Genomic DNA, 20883 nt, shown 5'->3' on the forward strand with positions numbered 1-20883 from the left:
GCCAGTATGGGAAGGGCCAGGGCTGCTGTGGTCACTACTGCGTCCCCAGTACGGTCCAGCCCAGGCAAGACATGGAGCAAGAACTCAGGGAAGGTTTGCAAGGCTCAAACACAGAAGTACACAGGCTCACACGCAAACCCCACCCAGACCGGCTCATCGCCCAACACACCTGCAAACTCGAGAGTGGACAAAAGAGCTCCCTGGCACTAGCTTCCACACAGGGACCCCAGGCACCCACTCCCCAGCTCCCCTGCCCCTGGCTCATACACCTTCTGCTCCGGCTGCTAGGTATACCCTTTCCTCAACAGCCCCCTTCTACCTTCCGTAAGAATCCAACCAGCCGGGGTTCTGGTTCTGGTTCATAAACATGGGGGTGTATGGAGTATGTACGAAGGAGGAAAGTCATAAATACCAGGGCCGTTTCCTTGAGGACTTGCACCAACTAGTACTGAAATATCTGTCTTTGTCCCCTACAATTTACTTCCATAAAACAGCCGGAAGGATCCCATTAAAATGTGAGTCAGCCCCTGTCACCCTTCCGCAGAGATCTTCTCCTTCTGAGTAAAAGTTGAAGTCCTTTCCGTGGTGCACAATGTCCTGGATCTGGTCCTCATTGCCTCCCCGGCCTCATCTTCGTCTTCTCTGCCCCACCTTGCTAGCTCTATTCCTGCCACATTGATCTCTGACTCCATGCTCTTCATCGCCAGGCTTGTTCCAGCCTCAGGGCCTTTGCTCTTGCTCTTCCCTCTTGTGGGACATTCTTTCCTGCCATCTCTCTCTCCCTGTTTGGCTTCAAATCTCTACCACATCATCTTATCACAGAGCTTCCCTTAACCATCCTTTCTGATACAGCAACTAACCCAGCCCTTTATCTCGCTACATTTTTCCTCCGCAGCACTTGTCGCTGCCACATATTTATTTTTTATTGTTTTACACAAAACAGAAGCTCCCAGAGAACGGGAACTTTAGTTCACCACTGTATCCCCAGTGTCTAGAACGGTGCTTGGTGTAAGGAGCTGACTATGCCTGAAATCAATGAATTTTCTAATTCCATTGCTGTCTCATATGTACCTACTTAGACATTTTAAGTAATAAGCCCTGTATTTCTATACCTTTATCCTATTATCTTGGATACAGTGTGGGATGTGTGTGTGTGCTCAGTCACTTCCGACTCTGTAGCTCGCCAGGCTCCTCTGTCCATGGGATTTCCCAGGCAAGAATCCTGGAGTGGGTTGCCATTTCCTCCTCCAGGGGATCTTCCTGACCCAGGGATTGAACCCAGCCAGATTCTTTACCGCTGAGCCACCGGGGAAACCCACAGCGTGGGCCGGTTACTCTAAACTAGTTCACAGATTGTGGAATACAGGGGAGTCATGATGTATTTGGAGGGGGAATGTCTACTCCCCCATGATTCTAGACTTGCATCTGGAAAATGTAACTACTGAGAGTTTGTGTTGTCTTGGGGGCCAGCATGATGTATTTTTATTTGGACAAGACTTAATTGTGCAAGGAGAGCTCTGATAAGAGGTTTTAAGGTTGGAGACTTCTCTGGTGGCCCAGTGGCTAAGACTCTGAACTCCTAATGCAGGGGGCCGAGGTTCGATCCCCGGTCAGGGAACTTGATCCCATATTTCACAACTTAGAGTTCACATGCTGCAACTAAGACCTGGCACAGCCAAAATAATAAATAAAAATAAATATTAAAAAAAGAACTATTTGGGGAAGAGAATGTCAGTCTAAAGTAAAGGATACCTACTGATGCTGAACATTCAAAGGGGTGGATTACAATGGCCTTTTGTGAAGGTGGGTTAGCTAGCAGCTGCACCCCCTTCAGGGCTTCCCAGGCGGTGCTAGTGGTAAAGAACCTGCCTGCCAATGCAGAAGACGTAAGAGATGTAGGTTCAATCCCTGGGTTGGGAAGATCCCCTGGAGGAGGACATGACAACCCACTCCAGTATTCTTGTCTGGAGAATCCCCACGGACAGAGGAGCCTGGCGGACTACAGTCCATAGGGTTGCAAAGAGTCAGACACAACTGAAGCGACTTAGCATGCACACAACCTCACCCCACATTAAAAAAAAAATCCTTGCCATCCAAAAGCCTGTTACCCTCTGTTGAAACCAAACAGATATTTCTTTCCCGCCTCGTTGTAGCTCAGATGAGCTAATCCTGGTGAACCCCACTCTACCTTGGAATCAGGTGCTAATACCAAACAAGCCAAGACTGGCTAATCTATGCCCTCGACGGCAGATGGACAGGTGCAGCTTTTCAAAGATGGCTGTGACAAGAGCTCTCATCCCACATGCTCTCCTACAAGCTGAACTTGACCGTCTTTCCATTGAGAGGTGAGGGTCTATCTGTTAAACACGTCCCCTCCTTTTAAATCTGTGCATCTAACCATTAGAATGTGGCAGAACTGGGGACTTCCCTGGTGGTCCAGTGGCTAAGAATCTGCCTTCCAATGCAGGGGACATAGGTTTGATCCTTGGTCATGGAACTAAGATCCCACATCCCGAGGGGAAACTAAGCCCTAGCACTGAAACTAAAGAAAGCCCGTGTCCCACAACACAGATGCAGCTTGAGCAAAAAAAAAAAAAAAGAATACTTCATTCATGAGTTCCAAGATTAGGTAGAAAAAACAATGTAACTTCTGTCTGTGTCACTGGAATATCTCCTGTGAAGACTTCAGCCACCATGTAAGCACTCTGACTACCTTGAGGCAGCCATGCTGCGAGGAAGCCCAAACTAGCAAGTGTGGAGAGCACGTGGAGAGGTCTGAGACAGCAGAGGGGTGTCTGTCCAGTCCCCAGTTGCCCTGCTCCAAGCACCACTCTATTGCACCCTGAGCCAGAACCACCCAAAACCCTTACTGTTGTGCACAAATAAGATCCTGTGTTGGACTTGGCTGGTGGCACAGTGGATAAGAATCCGTCTGCCTGCAAGGAACATAGGTTCGATCCCTGGTCCTGGAACATTCCACATGCCTCGGGGCAACTAAGCCCCTGGGCCACAGCTATTGAGCCTGTGCTCTAGATCCCATGAGCCGCAACTCCTGAGCCCACGTGTTGCAAGTACTGAAGATTGTGTGCCTCGTGCCTGTGCCCTGCAACAAGAGAAGCCACTGCCATGAGAAGCCCGGGCACCACAATGAAGAGTAGCCCCCGCTCGCCACAACTAGAGAAAGCCTGCGCAAAGCAATGAAGACCCAGCGTGGCCCTAAATAAATAAATAAAATTATATTAAAATAAAAGTTTCGGTGTGATTTGTTCCATGCAACAGCTAGCCTATTCTGGGGTGGCAGAGGCAGAGAGATGACCAGCATCTAGTGGTCACTGAGGCCCCAGCGTATCCCCTTCAGACACGTTCTGTGGTGTGACCGTGGCTGGGTTATGGTTGGAAGCCAGCTGCCCGTCGTGTTCCCTCGATCACTTTCCGATCCTGATTCTCTAATCACTTCTGGGAATCTGTGAGTGATCCCAAGTCCTCTCAATCAATTCCCTTCCTGCCCCAGAGGAGGCTTCTGTTCCTTGTAACTAAATCTGTGACGCATGCTTCCATATTCTGTTTACACTGAATTACCTTTTAACTCATCTTTTCAGATGCAGCTTAGATGTTCCCTCCTTCTAGAAGCCCTCCCTGACCGCCTCAACTGAATCAGCTGTTTGCTCCGGGTTCCTGCAGCCCTCTACGTTGCCCTCCTTGCCTGGCCTGGGACTGAGCACAGGGTGGGGGCTGCCGGGATGGCAACTGATTTGAACTTAGGCAGAGGGAGGCTTGGGTTCCTTCAGGATTAGTGATGCAGTGGGGAGACACTTCCACTGCTACTTTGGAAGAAGGATCCCACCAGGAAAGGAGGAGAGATGAGAATGGATTGTGGGAAGACTGGGTGTGTCACTCTCAAGGAAACGTGGGAGCTTTTTGTCTAAGAGAATTAGAACTTGGGTATCTGGGTTTGAGGGCTTCCCTGATAGCTCAGTTGGTAAAGAATCCACCTGCAGTGCAGGAGACCCTGGATGGATTCCTGGGTCGGGAAGATCCGCTGGAGAAGGGATAGGGTACCCACTCCAGTATTCTTGGATTTCCCTTGTGGCTCAGCTGGTAAAGAAAGTGAAAGTGAAAGTCGCTCCTGAGAGACTTGGGTTTGATCCCTGGGTTGGGAAGATCCCTGGAGAAGGGAAAGTCTACCCACTCCAGTATTCTGACCTGGAGAATTCCATGGACTGTATAGTCCATGGGGTCACAGAGTTGGACTCGGCTGAGTGACTTTCACTTTCACTTCACTGGTAGCTCAGTGGTAAAGAAACTGCCTGCCAAGCAGGAGGCTCCCATTCGATCCTTGGGTCAGGGATGATCCCCTGGAGAAGGAAATGGCAACCCACTCCAGTATCCTTGCCTGGGAGAAATCCCATGGACAGAGGAGCTTGGCAGGCTCAGTCCACAGGGTTGCAAAGAGTCGGACATGACTTAGCAATTAGCAGCAGCAGCATCTGGGTCTGGGTTCAGGATTTTTTTTTTTTGCCATGATGAGGAAAGGCAGTCTGATGCTTGATTCTCTGAGAATTCCCAAGTTCTAAGTCCTGAGGGCGGGATTCCTGGGTCTGAGAGGGGAGGTATCTGGGTGTCTAGACTCCTGGATCCAGAGGAGCTGGGTCCTCCACTCTTGACTCTGGGAACCCCAGAGGCTTGTGTTAAGCAGGTGGGGATCAGGCCTCGGGCACCGCCACCTACGCCAAGCTGCCCCCTAGTGGCTGCCACACTCCTCCACACACCAGAGGACAGACTGGGCTCGGCAGTTTATTTTGCATTGTAAACCCCTTCCAGCCCCTGGGGCTCCCTTCACACAGCACATCTTGGTGCCCTGTGGGGCAGAAAGAGAGGCGGTTTAGATAGTATCACAGCAAGATGGGGTGGGGTGAGCAGGGCCAGGCTGAGGGCAGGAGCCTGGGTGGGAAGGGCGCCTCACCTGGCATCCAGGCCTTCACGGATCCCTCAGGGGCAGATGGAAGGGGAGACTTTCGCTTTAGGAGTTTCTGCAATGGCAAGAGTTTAAAGGCGATGTCGATTCCCTAGCACCAGTGTTCCCCTTTGGCCCCCACCCCCTCTTCCCTCAGACCCCGGAGTCCCAGCCCCAGCTGCCCTCTGCACTCACCCTCGGGCTCCCTCCCTGGCCTGGGGGCTGGAGGTGACTTCCCACGGGGCTGAAGCCGCAGTCCAGAATCTTGGCAAGGGAAGAGGAGCTCGAAGTCTGGGAAGGGTCGGAGGTGCCTGCAGGGGAGGAGATTAAGAAATCTCACAGATAAGCTGCAGCAGTACTTCATCTCACAGGCCTGGACAGGGGTTACATGTGATGGCGGAGCAGGGGTGTGCACTCGGGGGCAGCATGGTAGGGTCTTGTCCCTAGTCCATGCTGTTTTGTTCCCCTAACACCTCTGGCTTGAGTAGAAAAAATTTTTGTTTGTCTATCCATACATCCACCCATCCATTCACCCATCCCTACCTCCACCCATCCATCCATCCATTCACCTGTCTAGCTACCCATCCATCCACCCATCTGCTCACCTAGCCATCCATCCATTCACCCATCCATCCATCTATCCATCCACCCTCCCATCCATCTGTCCATCCATCCACCCATCCACCCATCTAGCCATCCATCCATCCACCCATCTGCTCACCTAGCCATCCATCCATTCACCCATCCATCCGTCTATCCATCCACCCTTCCATCCATCTGTCCATCCATCCATCCATCTACCCATCTTCTTACCTATCCATCCAGCCATCCAGATATCTACCCATCCATCCAGATATCTACCCATTCATCCAGATATCTACCCATCTAGCCATTCCCCCTTCTATCCCCTCATCCATCCATCTGTCCGACTGTCCATCCATCCATCTGTTCATCCACCCATCTACCCAGCAATCTACCTATTCATTTGTTTATTCATCCATCCATCCCACAAATTTCCTGAGTAGCTACAGTGTGTCAGCCACTGTTGTGGGCTCTGAAGAGACAGCAGGAACTAGACAGACAAAAATCTCTGTCCTCATGGAGCCAATAGTCTATTAAGGAAGAGGTTTAACATGAGTCATTAGTGCATGAACAAGGAAATGTGAAGAGGGTGGTGATCGGACCTGAGGGTGACTGGGGAAAGCTTCTTGGAGGAGGCGGAAATTGAGCAGAATTCTGAGTGCAAGAAGGATGTGAGCAGAAGTGTTGCAGTGGGTGGTGGGCTTGCTGGTTTTGTTAGACCAGTAAGGAGTCCATTGATGCTGGAAAGGAGTTGAGGGGGTGCTGGGAGGTCAGAGCGGTGGGGAGGGGTCCGATCCCCAGGCCTTATGGGCTGATGGAGAGGACGGTGGCTTTAATTCTTGGAGACCTGAGGTCTTGGGGGCTTCTGAGAGGTGAGGGAGGGGATCTGATTCAGGTTACAAATGCCCAATCTTGCTGACTTCCTCACAACCCATGGGGCCCATGCCATGCTTGCCCCCATATACTCCACGTGTAGGCACTGAGGATGAGAGAGATCCCCAGTGGCCTCAGCAAGGTGCCTGGGTCCCTTTGAATGACTGTTTCAACCCCCGAAGGGGGATTTCTCTGCTGGAGAACAGCGTTGTGAGGGAGCATGCCCAGTCAGGGGATTCATCATACCCATATGGCAAGGACTGGCATCAAGCCCATTTCACAGACAAGAAAAACAAGGATGGACTCTGAAGTCTGAAGCCAGGGGCCTGACTCTCACATCCTTGAGCTGGGTGGCCTTCGGATCTTGGAGCCTCAGTGTACTCCTCTGTGTAATAGGGGTCATAATAGCATCTACTTTATCAGGTTGTCATGGCAACTAAATGACAGCATTAAAAATCAGCACCAGGGAGGGACTTCCCTGGTGGCACAGTGGATAGGAATAGGCCTGCTAATGCAGGGGACAAGGGTTCGATCCCTGGCCTGGGAAGATTCCACATGCCACCGAGCAACAAAGCCCGTGGGCCACAGCTAGAGATGCCCGAGGAGCCCAGGCACCTTGATTACAAGTAGCCCCCACTGGTCGCCACTAGAGAAGGCCCACGCAAAGCAATGAAGACCTGGTGCAGCAAAACCAAAACAAAACAAAACCGTGCCAGGAGCTTCCCTGGCAGTCCAGTGGTTAAGACTTCACACTTCCCCTGCAGGGGGCACGGGTTTGATCCCTGGTCAGGGAACAAAAAGATCCCACATGCTGCGTGGCATGGCCAAAAATTTAAAAAAAAAAATGTAGCCCTAGGCCTATAGCAAGAGTTATACACACATAGATGAGCTATTTTCATTATGACAGTCATCTTGCTGGGAAATAACAGACCGGGGCTCCCTCCTGCAGCATGTTTCAAGCAATGAAGGAAGAAGAGTTGGCTAGAATTTGAATTGGGAAGAGTCTGGGCAGAGGAGGAAAGAGTCTGCCGGGTGGAGGGCACAGCCTCGGGGACGATGCGACCCTCTGGCCAGAGGGGCCCGTTGCCCTGTGTCCCTTTCATCGTCCGCCGGGAGCCGGCTGAGTACCTCTCACTGTTTCCATTTGGTTTTGGCTGCAGGTTGAGATCTGTTTTTAGCTTCCCTGGCTGGTGTCACCGCCCGCCTCCCCCTCTCCCCGGCCCCCCTCTCCCTGGCTGGCTCTCCTGTTTTCTGTGGTCGAATAATGTTCCCGGACTTCCTGAGCTGTTTGTTTGAAGACTGCCCAGTATCGATTGGATCTGGTGTGTATTCAGCCTGAAACCTAACAGAGACCTCCTCTTACCCCCCGCCCCCACGCCAGGAAGCCGGGACTTGGAAAATGCTTGGGTGAAGAGTGCAGGGGGAAAAAAAAGCAAGGTGGGGGCTTGCTAAGAAAATAAACAGATTTTTTGGTTTTGTTTTGTTTAAGGGTTTTCTCTTCTTTCAGGCTGTGTGTTTGGGCAGGTGCAGTCTCCTCTCTGAGTTTTTTTTTTTTTCTTCTTCTGGAAAATGAGGAGAGAAACATTTTGGACTTCCTAGGGCTATGGGGAAGGCTCACTCCACTGGCTCATTCAATGTCTGTTTCTTGAGCACCTACTGTGTGTCAGGCACAGTTCACATAACAGAGAATGGGGCAAAGTCCTAACCTTCGGGAAGATGACAACCTGCTGATGGTGACAGAAAACAATGGGTTATATGCTCTGCCAGCCTGGTGAACGCACAGGGGGAGTTCAGACAGGTGGGCTTGGAGGGACGGGAGGGTGTGGGTGAGGGGCACCATTTTCTTTTTTGGCCACACCCCATAGCATGCGGAACGTCCCGACCAGAGATTGAACCCGTGCTCCCTGAAAGGGAAGCTAGGAGTCTTTACCGCTGGACCACCAGGAAAGCCCCAGAAAGTGAACCTGTTAGTCCTCCGTTGTGTCCAGCTCTTTTCAGCCCCATGGACTGTAGCCCACCAGGCTCCTCTATCTGTGGGATTTTCCAGACAAGAATACTGGCGTGGGTAGCCATTCCCTTCTCTGGGGGATCTTCCCAACCCAGGGATCGAACCCAGGTCTCCTTCATTGCAGGCAGATTCTTTACTGTCTGAGCCACCAGCACAGTCCAAGGTAGCCCCATGGGGGCGCTATTTTCAATAGGTGGTCAGGGAAGGCCTCCCTAAGGAGGGGATGGGAAAGTGAAGCTTGGGAAAGGAGATCTAAGCAGAGGGAACAGCTGGTGAAAGGCCCTGGGGTAGGGCATGCCTGGGATGCTGCAAGAGGAGCCAGAAAGCCAGTGAGGTGGGGTGCGTAAGGGAGAGAAGAAGAAAAGAGGCCCTAGAGGTATGGATGTCAGATGGCATCTGTAAATGGGTGCAAAGAATGGGTGCCTGGCCTGCACTCCTAGGCATCCGGCCAGACTGGGGACCCCAGGGGTGAACGGGAGCTGCCTGCCTACCCCAGACCAGTGCCCCACTCACCACGTTCAGCTGGCCTTTGCTGCTGGGGCTCTTGGGACACAGATCCAGCCGAGGGGGCAGGGGAGGACCTGAAGGGGCCATCTAAGGGAGACAGAGGGTGGGGAGGGCGTGTGAGCCGTCATTTTCTGTTCATCTACATGTGCCCCTGCCAGGAGGCCCAGCATTCAGGTGCTTTGTAGGCTTTGGAGATAGAATGAAGAATGAGACAAAGTCCTACCCTCAGGAGGGTTATACTAGAGAAAGTCATAGCCCCAGACCGTAGGGGAGGCGAAAGTTTGTGTCCTTGGGACCCCAGAAGCCTGTCACCAGCTCCCACCTCTCTCAGACCCAGGGGTCCAGGCCCCCATCCCTCCTCCCTTAGATCCTAGGGATTCCCGTTCCAGCTCCTGCCTGGCCCTGCTCACCTGCTCCAGCTCCTCCTCATCACTGCTGTGCTCTGGGTCCTCCACAGTGGCACTGACGTGGAACTGATGGATACTCACAGCCTCTTGGCCCTTGATCTCGCAGCGGCAGAAGGGGCAGGTCTGGCTGTCTGAGCACTGGGGAAGGTGGAGAGGGAAAAGATCAGGGTCTCCCTGTTCCCACCATGTCCCCTGGGATGACAGGGGCCTTTATCCTCCACGGAGTCATGTGGGGAGGACAGAAGGAGGGAAACAGAGAGAGAGAGAGGAGAAGGAAGAGAGAAAGATGGAGAGAGAGAGATGTAGGATGGGAAGGAGGGGCTGCCTGAGGTCAGGAGGAGCATCAGCATCAGTCCTTCCAATGAATATTCAGGGTAGGGATACTATGGGGTAGGAATGCCTGGGGAAGACTCCTAAGATTCCATTGGACTGCAAGGAAATCAGACCAGTCAAGCCTAAAGGAAATCAACCCTGAATATTCATTGGAAGGACTGATGCTGAAGCTCCAATACTTTGGCTACCTGATGCTAAGAGCCGACTCATTGGAAAAGACCCTGATGCTGGGAAAGATTGAGGGCAGAGGAGAAGAGGGTGACAGAGGATGAGATGATTAAATAGCATCACCGACTCTATCAAATGGATATGAGTTTGAGCAAACTCCAGGAGATGGTGAAAGACAGGGAAGCCTGGTGTGCTGCAGTCCATAGAGTCACAAAGAGTCAGACACAACTGAGCGACTGAGCAACAAAAGGAATGCCTGAGACACTTGCCTGGCCTGTATGTATTCATTGTGGGGGGGCCCCCCATAGACACCACCTGCCACCACCACTGGGGCCAGTGTCAGCTGGACCAGCCGTTTGGTTCTTAAGACTGCCGGGCGCATCTCAGCATCAACCATCAGGGAACTTTTGAAGAACAAAACTTACTACTCAGAGGTCCTGGAGAGTAGAGGGCAGAGGAGGCAGACCTGGGGCTCTGCCTTTATTGGGGGTGGAGTGGGGTGCCTAGGATTTCGGGTGCTCACTGTTGACTGGCAAATTTAAAGCAGAAGAGGAAGAAGCAGGGACTGAAGAGAGAAGCAGGACACTCCATGCTCAGTTACCTAGGGCTTTTTCAGGGGAAACTTCAAGGCTCAGGGCTTGATAGTCCCTTATCTAGTTGTTTTGCTAGTTGCTGAGTCCGGAAGAGGGATGTCTTTGTTATGATAATCTCCCCAATCAAAAGCTTAAGGCCAAACACTTACATCACAAAGGATAAGCTGTTTATTAGGCACCCTTTACCCACAGGGGCTCCCTCTACCCAGAGGCCTGAATCCTCCCTTGGGAGGTCACTAGCCTCAGCCGCATTCCCCTGAGAAGGCAGATAAGGCTCAGAGAGGTAAAGCCACTGGTCCAGATCACCCAGCGAGGGACTGCTACAGGCTCGAAATGCCCGGGGCATGTTAAATGTGGCCAGTCCCGCAGACACCACTGTCTCCCAATGGGGCCAATGCAGCGTTTTCCATGAATAATGTAACTGGAGACGGAGAAACAGAGGCGACCGGTGTAGAGCAAGAGAGACAGAGGCACAGGTGGAGCAAGCCTCTGCTCTCCCTGGGCCTCGGTTTCCCCATGTGGTCGACGAGGAATGTGGGAGGTGCTCTCAGTTCAGTCGCTCAGTCGTGTCCGACTCTGTGCGACCCCACGGACTGCAGCACGCCAGGCTTCCCTGTCCATCATCACCAACTCCCGGAGCTTGCTCAAGCTCATTACCATCACATTGGTGATGCCATCCAACCATCTCATCCTCTGTCGTCCCCTTCTCCTCCGGCCTTCAGGGGAGATGCTCTATTGGAAGAAAGGGGTGGGGGACAGGGTGGAGGTGGGGAAGGCAGGCCGGGGTCAGACCCACCAGCCAGGCAGCCAGGCAGCGGCTACAGAGCAGGTGCCCGCAGGGCTCTATCTTCACGTCCTTGTTGCTCTCGGCACAGATCTTGCAGAGCTCAAACGTAGAGTCCATGGCCCAGTAGAGCTGCAGCTGCTCCTGCCAGGTGAGAAGGGGACCACCGGAAGCAGAGGTGCTGTCAGCCTCGAGCAGGCAAGTCGGGCCACTGGGACTGAGTCCCGAACCTCAGCAGCAGCCTTGATTGAACCCTCTCCCAGGTTCAAGGCTGTGTGTCCAGCTGCCTCCTACATGTACTTTCGTTATCAGACTTGTTCTCTGGGGCTGGTCTACACTCAGGGTTGCCAGATTCAGCCAATAAACATACAGGATGCCCTGTTAAATTTGATTTTTGGATGAGCAGTGAACACATTTTGAGATCTAAGTGTGTCCCAAATATTGCATAGATACACCTTAAATTTTTTTTTAATTAAAAAAAATTTTCGACTGCACTGCATGGCATGTGGGATCTTAGTTCCCTGACCAAGGATCCAACCTGTGTCCCCCTGCACTGGAAGTGCAGAGTCTTAACCACTGGACTGCCAGGGAAGTCTCTGCATGGGATACACTCATACTCGAAATTTTGTTTGTCATTTCATCCCCTTGGGATGGTTGGAAGACTAAAAGCTGCCACTGGTGAACGCACAAAGTGCATTAGCTGCCCTGATGATCTCAGCAGTATCATTTCCTGGCTTCATTATCAGGAAACCCCCGGGGTAAGAGGCAGGAGGGGCAGTGTTTTCCAGAGAAGGAACAGAGAGGTCAAGCAATTTACCCCAGGTCACATGGCCACCAAGCCAGCACAGAACCTGAAGGCTTCTGGGAGTCTGACTCATGGGAGAGGATTCTTGAGCCGAGGTGCAGTGTGGGTGGGGGGCAGGTGAGCCGGGGTGGGGGCCTGGGCCTCACCTCCGACACGTGGATGTGCTGATGCGGTTCCATGTGGCAGAGTTCGGTCAGGTCCGGGTTGTGGTTCTTCCCATCTGGGTAGAGGTAGCTGGGGGAAGGGAGGAGGTGGGTACGGGGAGGGGGGCATCCAGCGCCCTCACCCTACCCTGGAGCGGCTGTCCCAAATACATGGCCGGCCTGGGGATAGTTGTCCCCTCAGACCCCCAAAGAAGGACTCCAGCTCTGGAAACTCCAGATGAATGAGAACCAGGAAGCATCAAACCTCAGGTCCAGCCCTCCTAGAACTTCATTCATCCTAGAGTCTTCAGGCCGCAGCGTAAAAGCATCTTTTTTCCCCCTAAAACTGCAAAACCAGCTTCCTTCACAGCTCACCCCTCACCTTTCTTTTTAAAAGTTATTTGGCTGGGACACGTCTTGGTTGCAGCGTGCAGGATCTAGTTCTCCAACCAGGGATCAAACCTGGACCCCCTGCATTTGGAGTGCAGAGTTTTATCCACTGGACCACCGGGGAAGTCCCCATAATAGCATCTTTGTCACAGATTGCAGGAGTGACCAGATCCTACAGTCTTAGGCCCACAGGGCTAGAAGGACCTCCTGGTCTGTCTACACTATTCTTACTTCACAGAGGGTGACCGGGTCTCTGAATGAGAAAGGCGATGCCTGAGGCCATGCAGTCGTGCTGTGGGCCAGGTCTGAGTGACTGGCTCCAGGACACCCCAGGCTCTGCACACCCTGAGTCTCCCATCCAAGTCATGAATGACCAGTACTGGGCAACTCTACCTCACTGGCCTTAGTTTTCTCTTCTGTAAAATGGACGTAATCATGCCTAGGCTAAAGATAGGTGATGAGGATCCAGTAAGACAGTGCTTAGAGAACACACAGGACTCAGTCCCCACACATAAACACCCAGTGAGAGGGGAACTGCTAGGATCAATGTCTAAAGACCCAGAAACTGTTTCACTGTGAGGTAGAGAGAGCTTGGGGTCCCCTCCCCACCTCTCTCTTGACTTGTCCATTTCTAGAATTGTGTGTGTGTGCATGTACACTCTCATGTACATAGATCAGAGGGGTTAAACCAGATGGAAGGTGTTCACATTTATTTTAACTCTGGAATCCTCCACTGAAATCTGAACCTTAGAGTATATAGTATATATATATATAATACATAACTTAAGGTATATAGCATGCCAGGGAAGCCTGGCGTGCTGCAATCCATGGGGTTGTAAAGAGTCAGACATGACTGAGCAACTGAGCACGCACGCTTACATAAATACACACACACACATGCCCAGTAGAGTTTCATTACTTGTGGATTTTGTATGTGCAGACTTGCCTACTTGCTAAACTGCACTTGGAAGCCCAACATCCATACTCCCTGCGGCACTTTCACGGTCACTCACAGCCAGGCCTGCTCGCAGCTGAGGATGGACCGGGCGGCATTTGGCCTTTTCCTCTGAGCTCTCATATTATAAACGTGTTCTTCTCCTGGTGACTGCGCTGGTTTCAACGCCCCTGGGCAGACTGCTGAGGTGCTGCCTAGGGGCCTAAGCATGGGAAGGCCAAGATGTGCCTCATGGAGAAAATACGTGTGGGAGATGAGCTTCGTTCAGGCGGGAGCTACTTGCTGCTGGCCGCAAGCTCAAAGCAAATGTATCAACAACAGACATTAAACCAGGCGTCTTTAAATAGAAATACGGGCTTCCCTGGTGGCTCAGTGGTAAAGAATCCGCCTGCCATGCAGAAGATACAGGAGACGTGGGTTCCATCCGTGGGTCAGGAAGATCCAGGGAGGAGGACATGGCAACCCACTCCAGTATTCTTGCCTGGAGAATTTCATGGACAGAGGAGCCTGGTGGGCTACAGTCCATGGGGTTGCAAAGAGTCGGACACGACTGAATGGACTTAGCACGCACACAACTGGATATCTACCTACCTATCCATCCATCCATCTACTTATCTAGCTACCTATCTAATCTACCTATCCTCCATTTTATCTGTCTCCCAATATCTATTTATCCATCCATCCATTCTATCTATCTATCCAACGTCATCCATCCATCTACCTACCTACCTAATCTAGCTGCCTATCTGTTCATCTATTCTTTCTTCCTATCATCTATGTATCTGTCTATCATAGATCCACCCATTATCTATCTCAGCGTATCATATAGATATGATAAGGAGCTAAGGAGGCTCTGGTTAAACCTTCAAGGTGAGACTCAGGAACGCTGTCTACCTTTTTCACCCCTCCTGTCCCACACAAGTCAGATCCTGCAAGAGGGGCTCTGGGGCGGCCAAGATTACAGACTGAAAACCCCAGTCTAGCTTTATTGCTCAGTTCTCCTTCTGCTCTCACAGTCTAGATTCTAGAACAGGACATGGATATCTAGAAGCAAAAGCCTTGAGTGCAAGTCCAAGGAAGGGGACCTCTGGGGTTGTGCCTAGCTACCACACACTCCTCCTAGACCTGCAGCTAGCTTAACATGGCAGCTGTGTGCAAACTGACAAGGCGTTCCTTCCTGCACCTCTGCCTGCCACCTGCTGGAACACTGCAGTATTGCAATTTTATGTTGTCAAAGGCATGCCGCCTGCGAACCCTGTGCTCTCAGACGTGCTCATCCCTCCTAGGATGGTGACTCACAAGCCTTCCTTCTGTCCTTCCAGGAGCACCTGGAACAGGGGTTTGTTGAGAGGGATGGTCTGCAAGATGCTGCCGTCTGAGCTCACGTATCCGATGGCCCACTTCCCCAGGCGGGTGCAGCTGGGCCGGAAGATGTAGCTGGAGGAAGAGATAGGAAGGGATGGGGGAGGGAGTGTCCACCGCTGACCCACTCTGGAACCTCCCGGCCCCTCACCCTGCTGGGGATCCAGGTGTCTAGATTCTTGCTCCTTCATAAACTTCCTACCTTTTAGGCAAAAGAGGCACTACTAGTCCCTGTCCCCACTTTAGGGAATGTCTGCAGAGTTTACCTGTTAAGCTCCTCCTCCACCGTCACTGGGTTTAGACGACGCGGGGACTTTTGCTGGAAGTAATAGGAGCAAGGCACCCCATTTCTATAGGGGATGCTAAGCCGGTAGGGTGTACAGCTGTGGCTTCTGGAAAGCATTTGCCACCACAAGGAAAGACTATGTCTGAGAATGAGGCTAGCACAGAGGAAAGCTGGGGAAGGACAGGAACTGATTTCTGACAACAGCACTTGAGCACCTGGATCCAGCTGTTCCTGAAATCCACACCTGGTCTTCTCAATTATGGCCGTTGATTCATTCCTTTTTCTTTCCCTTTATACCAGTCTCAAGTGTAACTGGAAAAGCGCTAACATATCATCTTGGGGGTCCTGCACCTCTGTCCTGCAAAGACTCAGAAATCTGACATCCTATTCCTTTAACCTCTTGGTGTTCCAGGTAGCTCAGTCCCTCAATTTTTAGCCCTCTATTGGGATACAATGGCTCAAAACTCCCGGCTTGAAATACTTTAAGGACCCAAGTGTCTGGTTTCCCAGCAGGTGGGAGTTCACATTCAAAATATTTAACAGATGTGTGGGTTCTAACCTATGAGAAACAGATTGTATACCAGGGCAGGATCTTTGGGTCCCCTTGCTGGATCAGGGGTATTGTCCCTTTAGCTGCTGGACTGTGGGCAGGTTTAGGTGGTTCCAGGACAACCTAGGTGGCAGGGGCACTCAACATTCTTCCTCTGAGTTCTCGACTCTCTGGGGTCCTGTGTACCACGGCCCTTCAGTTCGTGTACCACGGCCCTTCAGTTCTTACTTTCTGAAGGATGTCTCGGTCACCCAGACACCCCAGCCCAGGATCCAGACCCTGCGACCCCTGCAGCCTCCTCCTCACGAGGCCCAGCCCTTTTACCTGCCTGGCTTGTCTCTGAAAGTCTGCAGACGGGCTTGGACCTCATCGTATGTGAGGAAGGCCATGTAACCCGGGTGGTTGACCGCCAAGAGCTGCCAGTTCTTGAGGAGTGTTGGCCACGGCTAGGGCGGGGCAGCACTGAGGTCAGGGAGGGGCTGAGGAAGTGGCCCGCGCTCCTAGTGCCTCCCGGGGTCCAAGAACACAGACATCTCACTCACACCCACAGTGGGCCTCAGGAATATCTTTGACATAGAAGACTCCAGGCCCTTCCACCTCCAGGACTCAGGAGTCCAGGCCCCCAGCCCCTCCTCCCACAGACCCAGGAGTCTGGGCTCCCAACCTCTCCTTCCCAGGACTCAAGAGTCTGGGCTTCAGACCCTGGCCTTCCCTGACCTGGAAGAGCCTGGTGAAGATGTCAAACTCGAAGATGGACACGTGGCCGCTGCAGGTGAGGTCGATGGTGGAGCGCAAGGCCAGGGCCGTGGAGCCTGGCTCCACAGGGTGGCAGATGCATAAGACCGCCTCAAACTCAGCCCAGGGCAGCACACATCTAGGTGGGGGTGGGGATGGGGGGGTGCAGATGAAGCCTCTGGGAGCCATAGCTCCTGGGAAGGAGTGGGGGCTGCACTCCTGGGTCTGAGGGACTAGGGGCTGGGGGCCTGGATCCTGGGTCTGGGGGAGGAGAGGCTGGGGGCCTGGATCCTGGGTCTGTGGGAGGGGCTGGGGTCTGACTCCTGGGTCTGGGGGAGGAGGGGCTGGGGCCTGACTCCTGGGTCTGGAGGAGGAGGAGCTGGGGGTCTGGATCCTGGGTCTGGAGGAGGAGGGGCTGGCGCCTGACTCCTGGGCGCCTGGTCAGGGGCAGGATGGGGCTCTAGCCGCTGCGGGCCCTGCGGTGGGCGCTCACTCACCGGGCTCCGCAGCGCTCCCTCCAGAAAGTGTGGGCGGAGACCTTGGTGAGCTGGTAGGTGTGGCCGCAGTACCTGCCGCCGGGGAAGAGCGCGTCCAGCTCCGCGTGCATATAGCTGAAGATGAGGGCCAGCTTGGCCAGTTGCCGCCTGCGGGGATGGGCTCTGAGGACTTGGACTTGACCTTGGGAGCCCCACTGACCCTTTCACGCTGTGTGGGGAAAACCCCCAGCCTCTAAGATGTTAGTGCACGATGAAAGTCGGTTCTGAGACCACCTGTTACAGTCCTGACGCGTCCCCTCTGGGGACCTCTCTTTCCCCATCTGTGAAGGAAAGGGAGGTACCGCCTCATATCTGAGGCATCCCCCAGCAAACGAATCCCAGTCTCTGTCCGAAGCCTTGCCTAGTCAGATGTGGGGAGCATTGGGGCTGGGGCCATTTAGGGCAGTCTGAGCTCAGAGACTCCCTGTTGGTTTAAGCAGCCCTGGGTGGTGAACCACTGGGCTTCCTCCTGCTCACTGCCTCCCTGAGGAACCACTCAGGGTGTGGGGAGCAGCAGAGGATAGCTCTGACACTTAGCTCTGTGATTTTTGGCAAGTTCCTTTTTCCCTCTTCAAGCCTCAGTTTCCTCAGCTGTGAAATGGGTATAAATACAGGATAAGTACAGCCCCTGTCTCATGGTGGGGTGGGGGGTGGTGCACGATGAGGATTCTTACCCATCTTATGAGCACATAAGATGCCAGGCACAACCTGGTATACAGTCAGCATTCAGGGCATGTTAATTAGTTACTGTTCTTATTATTTTATATTAATAGCCTCCAGCTCTGTTGGATTCTTGATGCTTTTTATAGGGAAACCCTTGATAGTTTCTAAGCATCCTCCCTTCCCACAGTCTGTAACGCAGTCACTATTCACATGTGACTGGTCCAACTTGAAATGTGTTCTAAATGTGAAACATACACTAGGTTTCAGAAACTCAGTGCAAAAGTGAAAGTGAAAGTTGCTCAGTCATGTCCAACTCTTTTCTACCCCATGGATAATACTATACAGTCCATGGAATTCTCTGGGCCAGAATAGTGGAGTGGGTATCCTTTCCCTGGTAGCTTAGCTGGTAAAGAATCTGCCTGCAATGCGGGAGACCTGGGTTTGATCCCTGGGTTGGGGAGATCCCCTAGAGAAGGGAAAGTATTCTGGCCTGGAGAATTCCATGAATCATATAGTCCATGAGGTCGCAAAGAGTTGGACATGACTGAGTGACTTTCACTAGTGCAAAAGGAAAAAAAAAAAGAATGTGAATTATTGCATTAAGCATCACCTTATATTTATTGATTATAAGTTGAGCTCATAATATTTTGGATATAATGGATTTTTAAAAGTTTCTGCAATTCATTTCACCTGCTTAAAAAAACTTTTTGTAATATGTCTACTGGAAAATGAAAAACTACATATGTTGCTTCCATTAGATTTTTGTAGAAAGTCCTGGTCTAGAATCTCCATCAAAGAGTTGCTACGACCTCATGACTCTAGAAAATCCATTGAGCCATTCACTGAGTCCCTAAGCTTCCTAGTTTCTAGAACCTACTGAATCTAGAACAGTGGTGCTCAGTGGAGTTACACTACCCTTCTAAGGAACTTCTAGAAATTTGCTTGAGGCTAGATTGTGGGGGACTATCCCCTCCAGTCGGAGAAGGCAATGGCACCCCACTCCAGTACTCTTGCTTGGAAAATCCCATGGACGGAGGAGCCTGGTAGGCTGCAATCCATGGGGTCGCTAAGAGTCAGACACGACTGAGCGACTTCACTTTCACCTTTCACTTTCATGCATTGGAGAAGGAAATGGCAACCCACTCCAGTGTTCTTGCCTGGAGAATCCCAGGGGTGGCTGGGCCTGGCAGGCTGCCAGTCTATGGGGTCGCATAGAGTCGGACACGACTGAAGCGACTTAACAGCAGCAGCAGCATCCCCTCCAGTAAGATTTTACCCACCCCCTACTCAACTTTCCAGTGTCCCATCACACATTTGTGAAGATGGAAAATTCGGTTACAGTGATCTGAGCTTAGAGTCCAATTCCATTTTACATAAGCTTTTCTTTTCTTGGCTTGTGGGATCTTAGGTCCCTGACCGGAGATCAAATCCTGGCTCTGCAGTGAAAGCAGAGTCCTAACCCTACAGAAGCATTTTTTTTCACATTGAAAATCAATTCTGAATTTTACAGAGATTCACTATCCTATGTGTCAAGGGAAGTCTCTTTCGTTCAGTAATGGATGATTATTTCTCCCAGGTACAAGTGTAGAAGAACCAGTCAATTCTGCCTTCCAGAGTAACTGTAACAGTGCCTTGGCATTTTCATTCCAAATATAAATGATTTTATTATAAAGAACATTCCTTTGATCATTCCCTTATACTACAATTTGGGCATTATAGTGTTTTTTTTTTTTTTTTTTTTTAAGAATTATGAGTAGGTAGGTTATTCACCCAATGTATGTCATTTCAGGATAGATTTAAAGAGATACCAGGAAATATTTGCTCTAAAGAAAGGGCTTGGGGGCCTGTTGGGGTTGAGAGTTACTGTTCCAAGCCTTGTTCTGGCTCTAGACCTCAAAACTCTGCCCCTGTCACTCAACAGCCCTTTCTTGGAAATTCAGAGCAGGCAGCCTGCAGACAAAAAGGAAAAAAAAAAAAAAAAAAGCCCTAGGTCCTGAGCTAGCCACCCAAGGAACTAAAGACAGGCTAAGGAACTAAAGACAGGTTCTGAGAGTGTCCGGGGCAGGGTTGGTGATGGGGGCTTCAGAGCTCTTTCTCCAGTGCTCCCCATGCAGGAAGCTTCCTGGGGTCCCCACGTTCCGTAATGTGTGTCTAAATCCTCGGGGCGAACAGCCCGCTTCTGAGCCAAGAAAGAAGGGGACATGGTGAGCTCAGGGTCTCCATGCCCAAAGAAGGAAAAAAACCTGGGAGGCTTAGTTTCTCAGGTTCTTTCACGGAGAAGGGCTTGCGATCGGGACTCCTGAGGCAGCCCCACTGACGATCTCAACCTTTGTCCCGGCGCAAGGGCTCACCTGAGTCTGGAGCCCTCCCGGAAGAGCTCGTCGTTGGCGATCTTTCGGCCGTGGGGTGGCAGCAGCGCCGCCACCTGCCTGCTCTTGGCCTCCAGGTTAGCCAGATAGACCATCAGAAAGTCCCACGGCCCCCCGGGACCCTCGGGGACGCCTCCGCCGGCCTCCCGCCGGGCTTGCGCCACTTGGCGCAGCAGCTGCGCCGTGCGGGGCAGCAGGTCCCGAAGGGAGGGGGGACTCGAGGAGAGTCGGGGGTCCCCGCATTGTTCTTCCAGGCGCTGCAGCAGCCTCACTGCGCGGCCGAAGGCGCGGGATTCTCCCCACTGTCGTCCCCGCAGGGCCGCCGCAGCCATGGGTCCTTCTGATGCCGGAGGAGGGACGGGGACCCGCGGAGAAAGGCCCGGCACCGCCCAGCCCCAGGTAGGGGCGGGACGGGGCGGAAGAGGTAAGGGCGGGCCCTGGAGAACCGGGGAAGGTGACTGCCGGTACCCGTGTGCTCCATGGGGGCGGGGGCTGGGGGCTCTGGCACCTGGGTTCCTTAGAGATGGGGTTTCTCACGTCCGATCCCCAGAGGAAAGCCGGATGGGGTGGCTTTGGTGGGTAGCGACAGGACTTCCTGGGTGGGTGGGAATCGCAGGTCCGATGCCTGGGCCCTTTCTGCCGAGGGGTGGGGGGCTGGGTCCCAAGTTAGCAATGGAGGAGGGGTTGGGGGAAATCTAGGACTTTTATTGGGGGCTAGGGTGGGGCTTGGAGTTTAGCTACCCAGACCGTGAAGGGGAGTGGTGTTGGGAGGTAGCTTTCCTGGGTCGTGGGTCAAAGTTTTGGTCATTGGTCGTGGCATGGGATTAAAGGTTAGAGCTGAACCTTCTAGGAGGAAACGTTAGGGAAATAGTGCGACCCT

At 52.4% G+C, this 20883-nt stretch overlaps 1 protein-coding gene across 1 annotated transcript; it reads right to left on the minus strand.

The window, feature by feature from the left end:
- Positions 1-1573: 1573 nt before the first annotated feature.
- Positions 1574-20419, minus strand: CBLC (Cbl proto-oncogene C). Its single transcript, XM_005900340.3, has 12 exons — positions 19986-20419; positions 16933-17079; positions 16418-16574; positions 16025-16146; positions 14802-14939; positions 12161-12248; positions 11222-11353; positions 9335-9469; positions 8931-9011; positions 5150-5265; positions 4964-5030; positions 1574-4858 (listed from the first exon to the last, which is right to left on the minus strand). The coding sequence occupies exons 1-11, from the start codon at positions 20333-20335 to the stop codon at positions 5021-5023; spliced, it is 1476 nt and encodes a 491-aa protein (XP_005900402.2). The 5' UTR covers positions 20336-20419; the 3' UTR covers positions 1574-4858; positions 4964-5020.
- Positions 20420-20883: the final 464 nt, after the last annotated feature.

The sequence above is a fragment of the Bos mutus genome, chromosome 18 (genome assembly GCF_027580195.1).
Source record: "Bos mutus isolate GX-2022 chromosome 18, NWIPB_WYAK_1.1, whole genome shotgun sequence".
Classification (NCBI taxonomy): Eukaryota; Metazoa; Chordata; class Mammalia; order Artiodactyla; family Bovidae; genus Bos; species Bos mutus.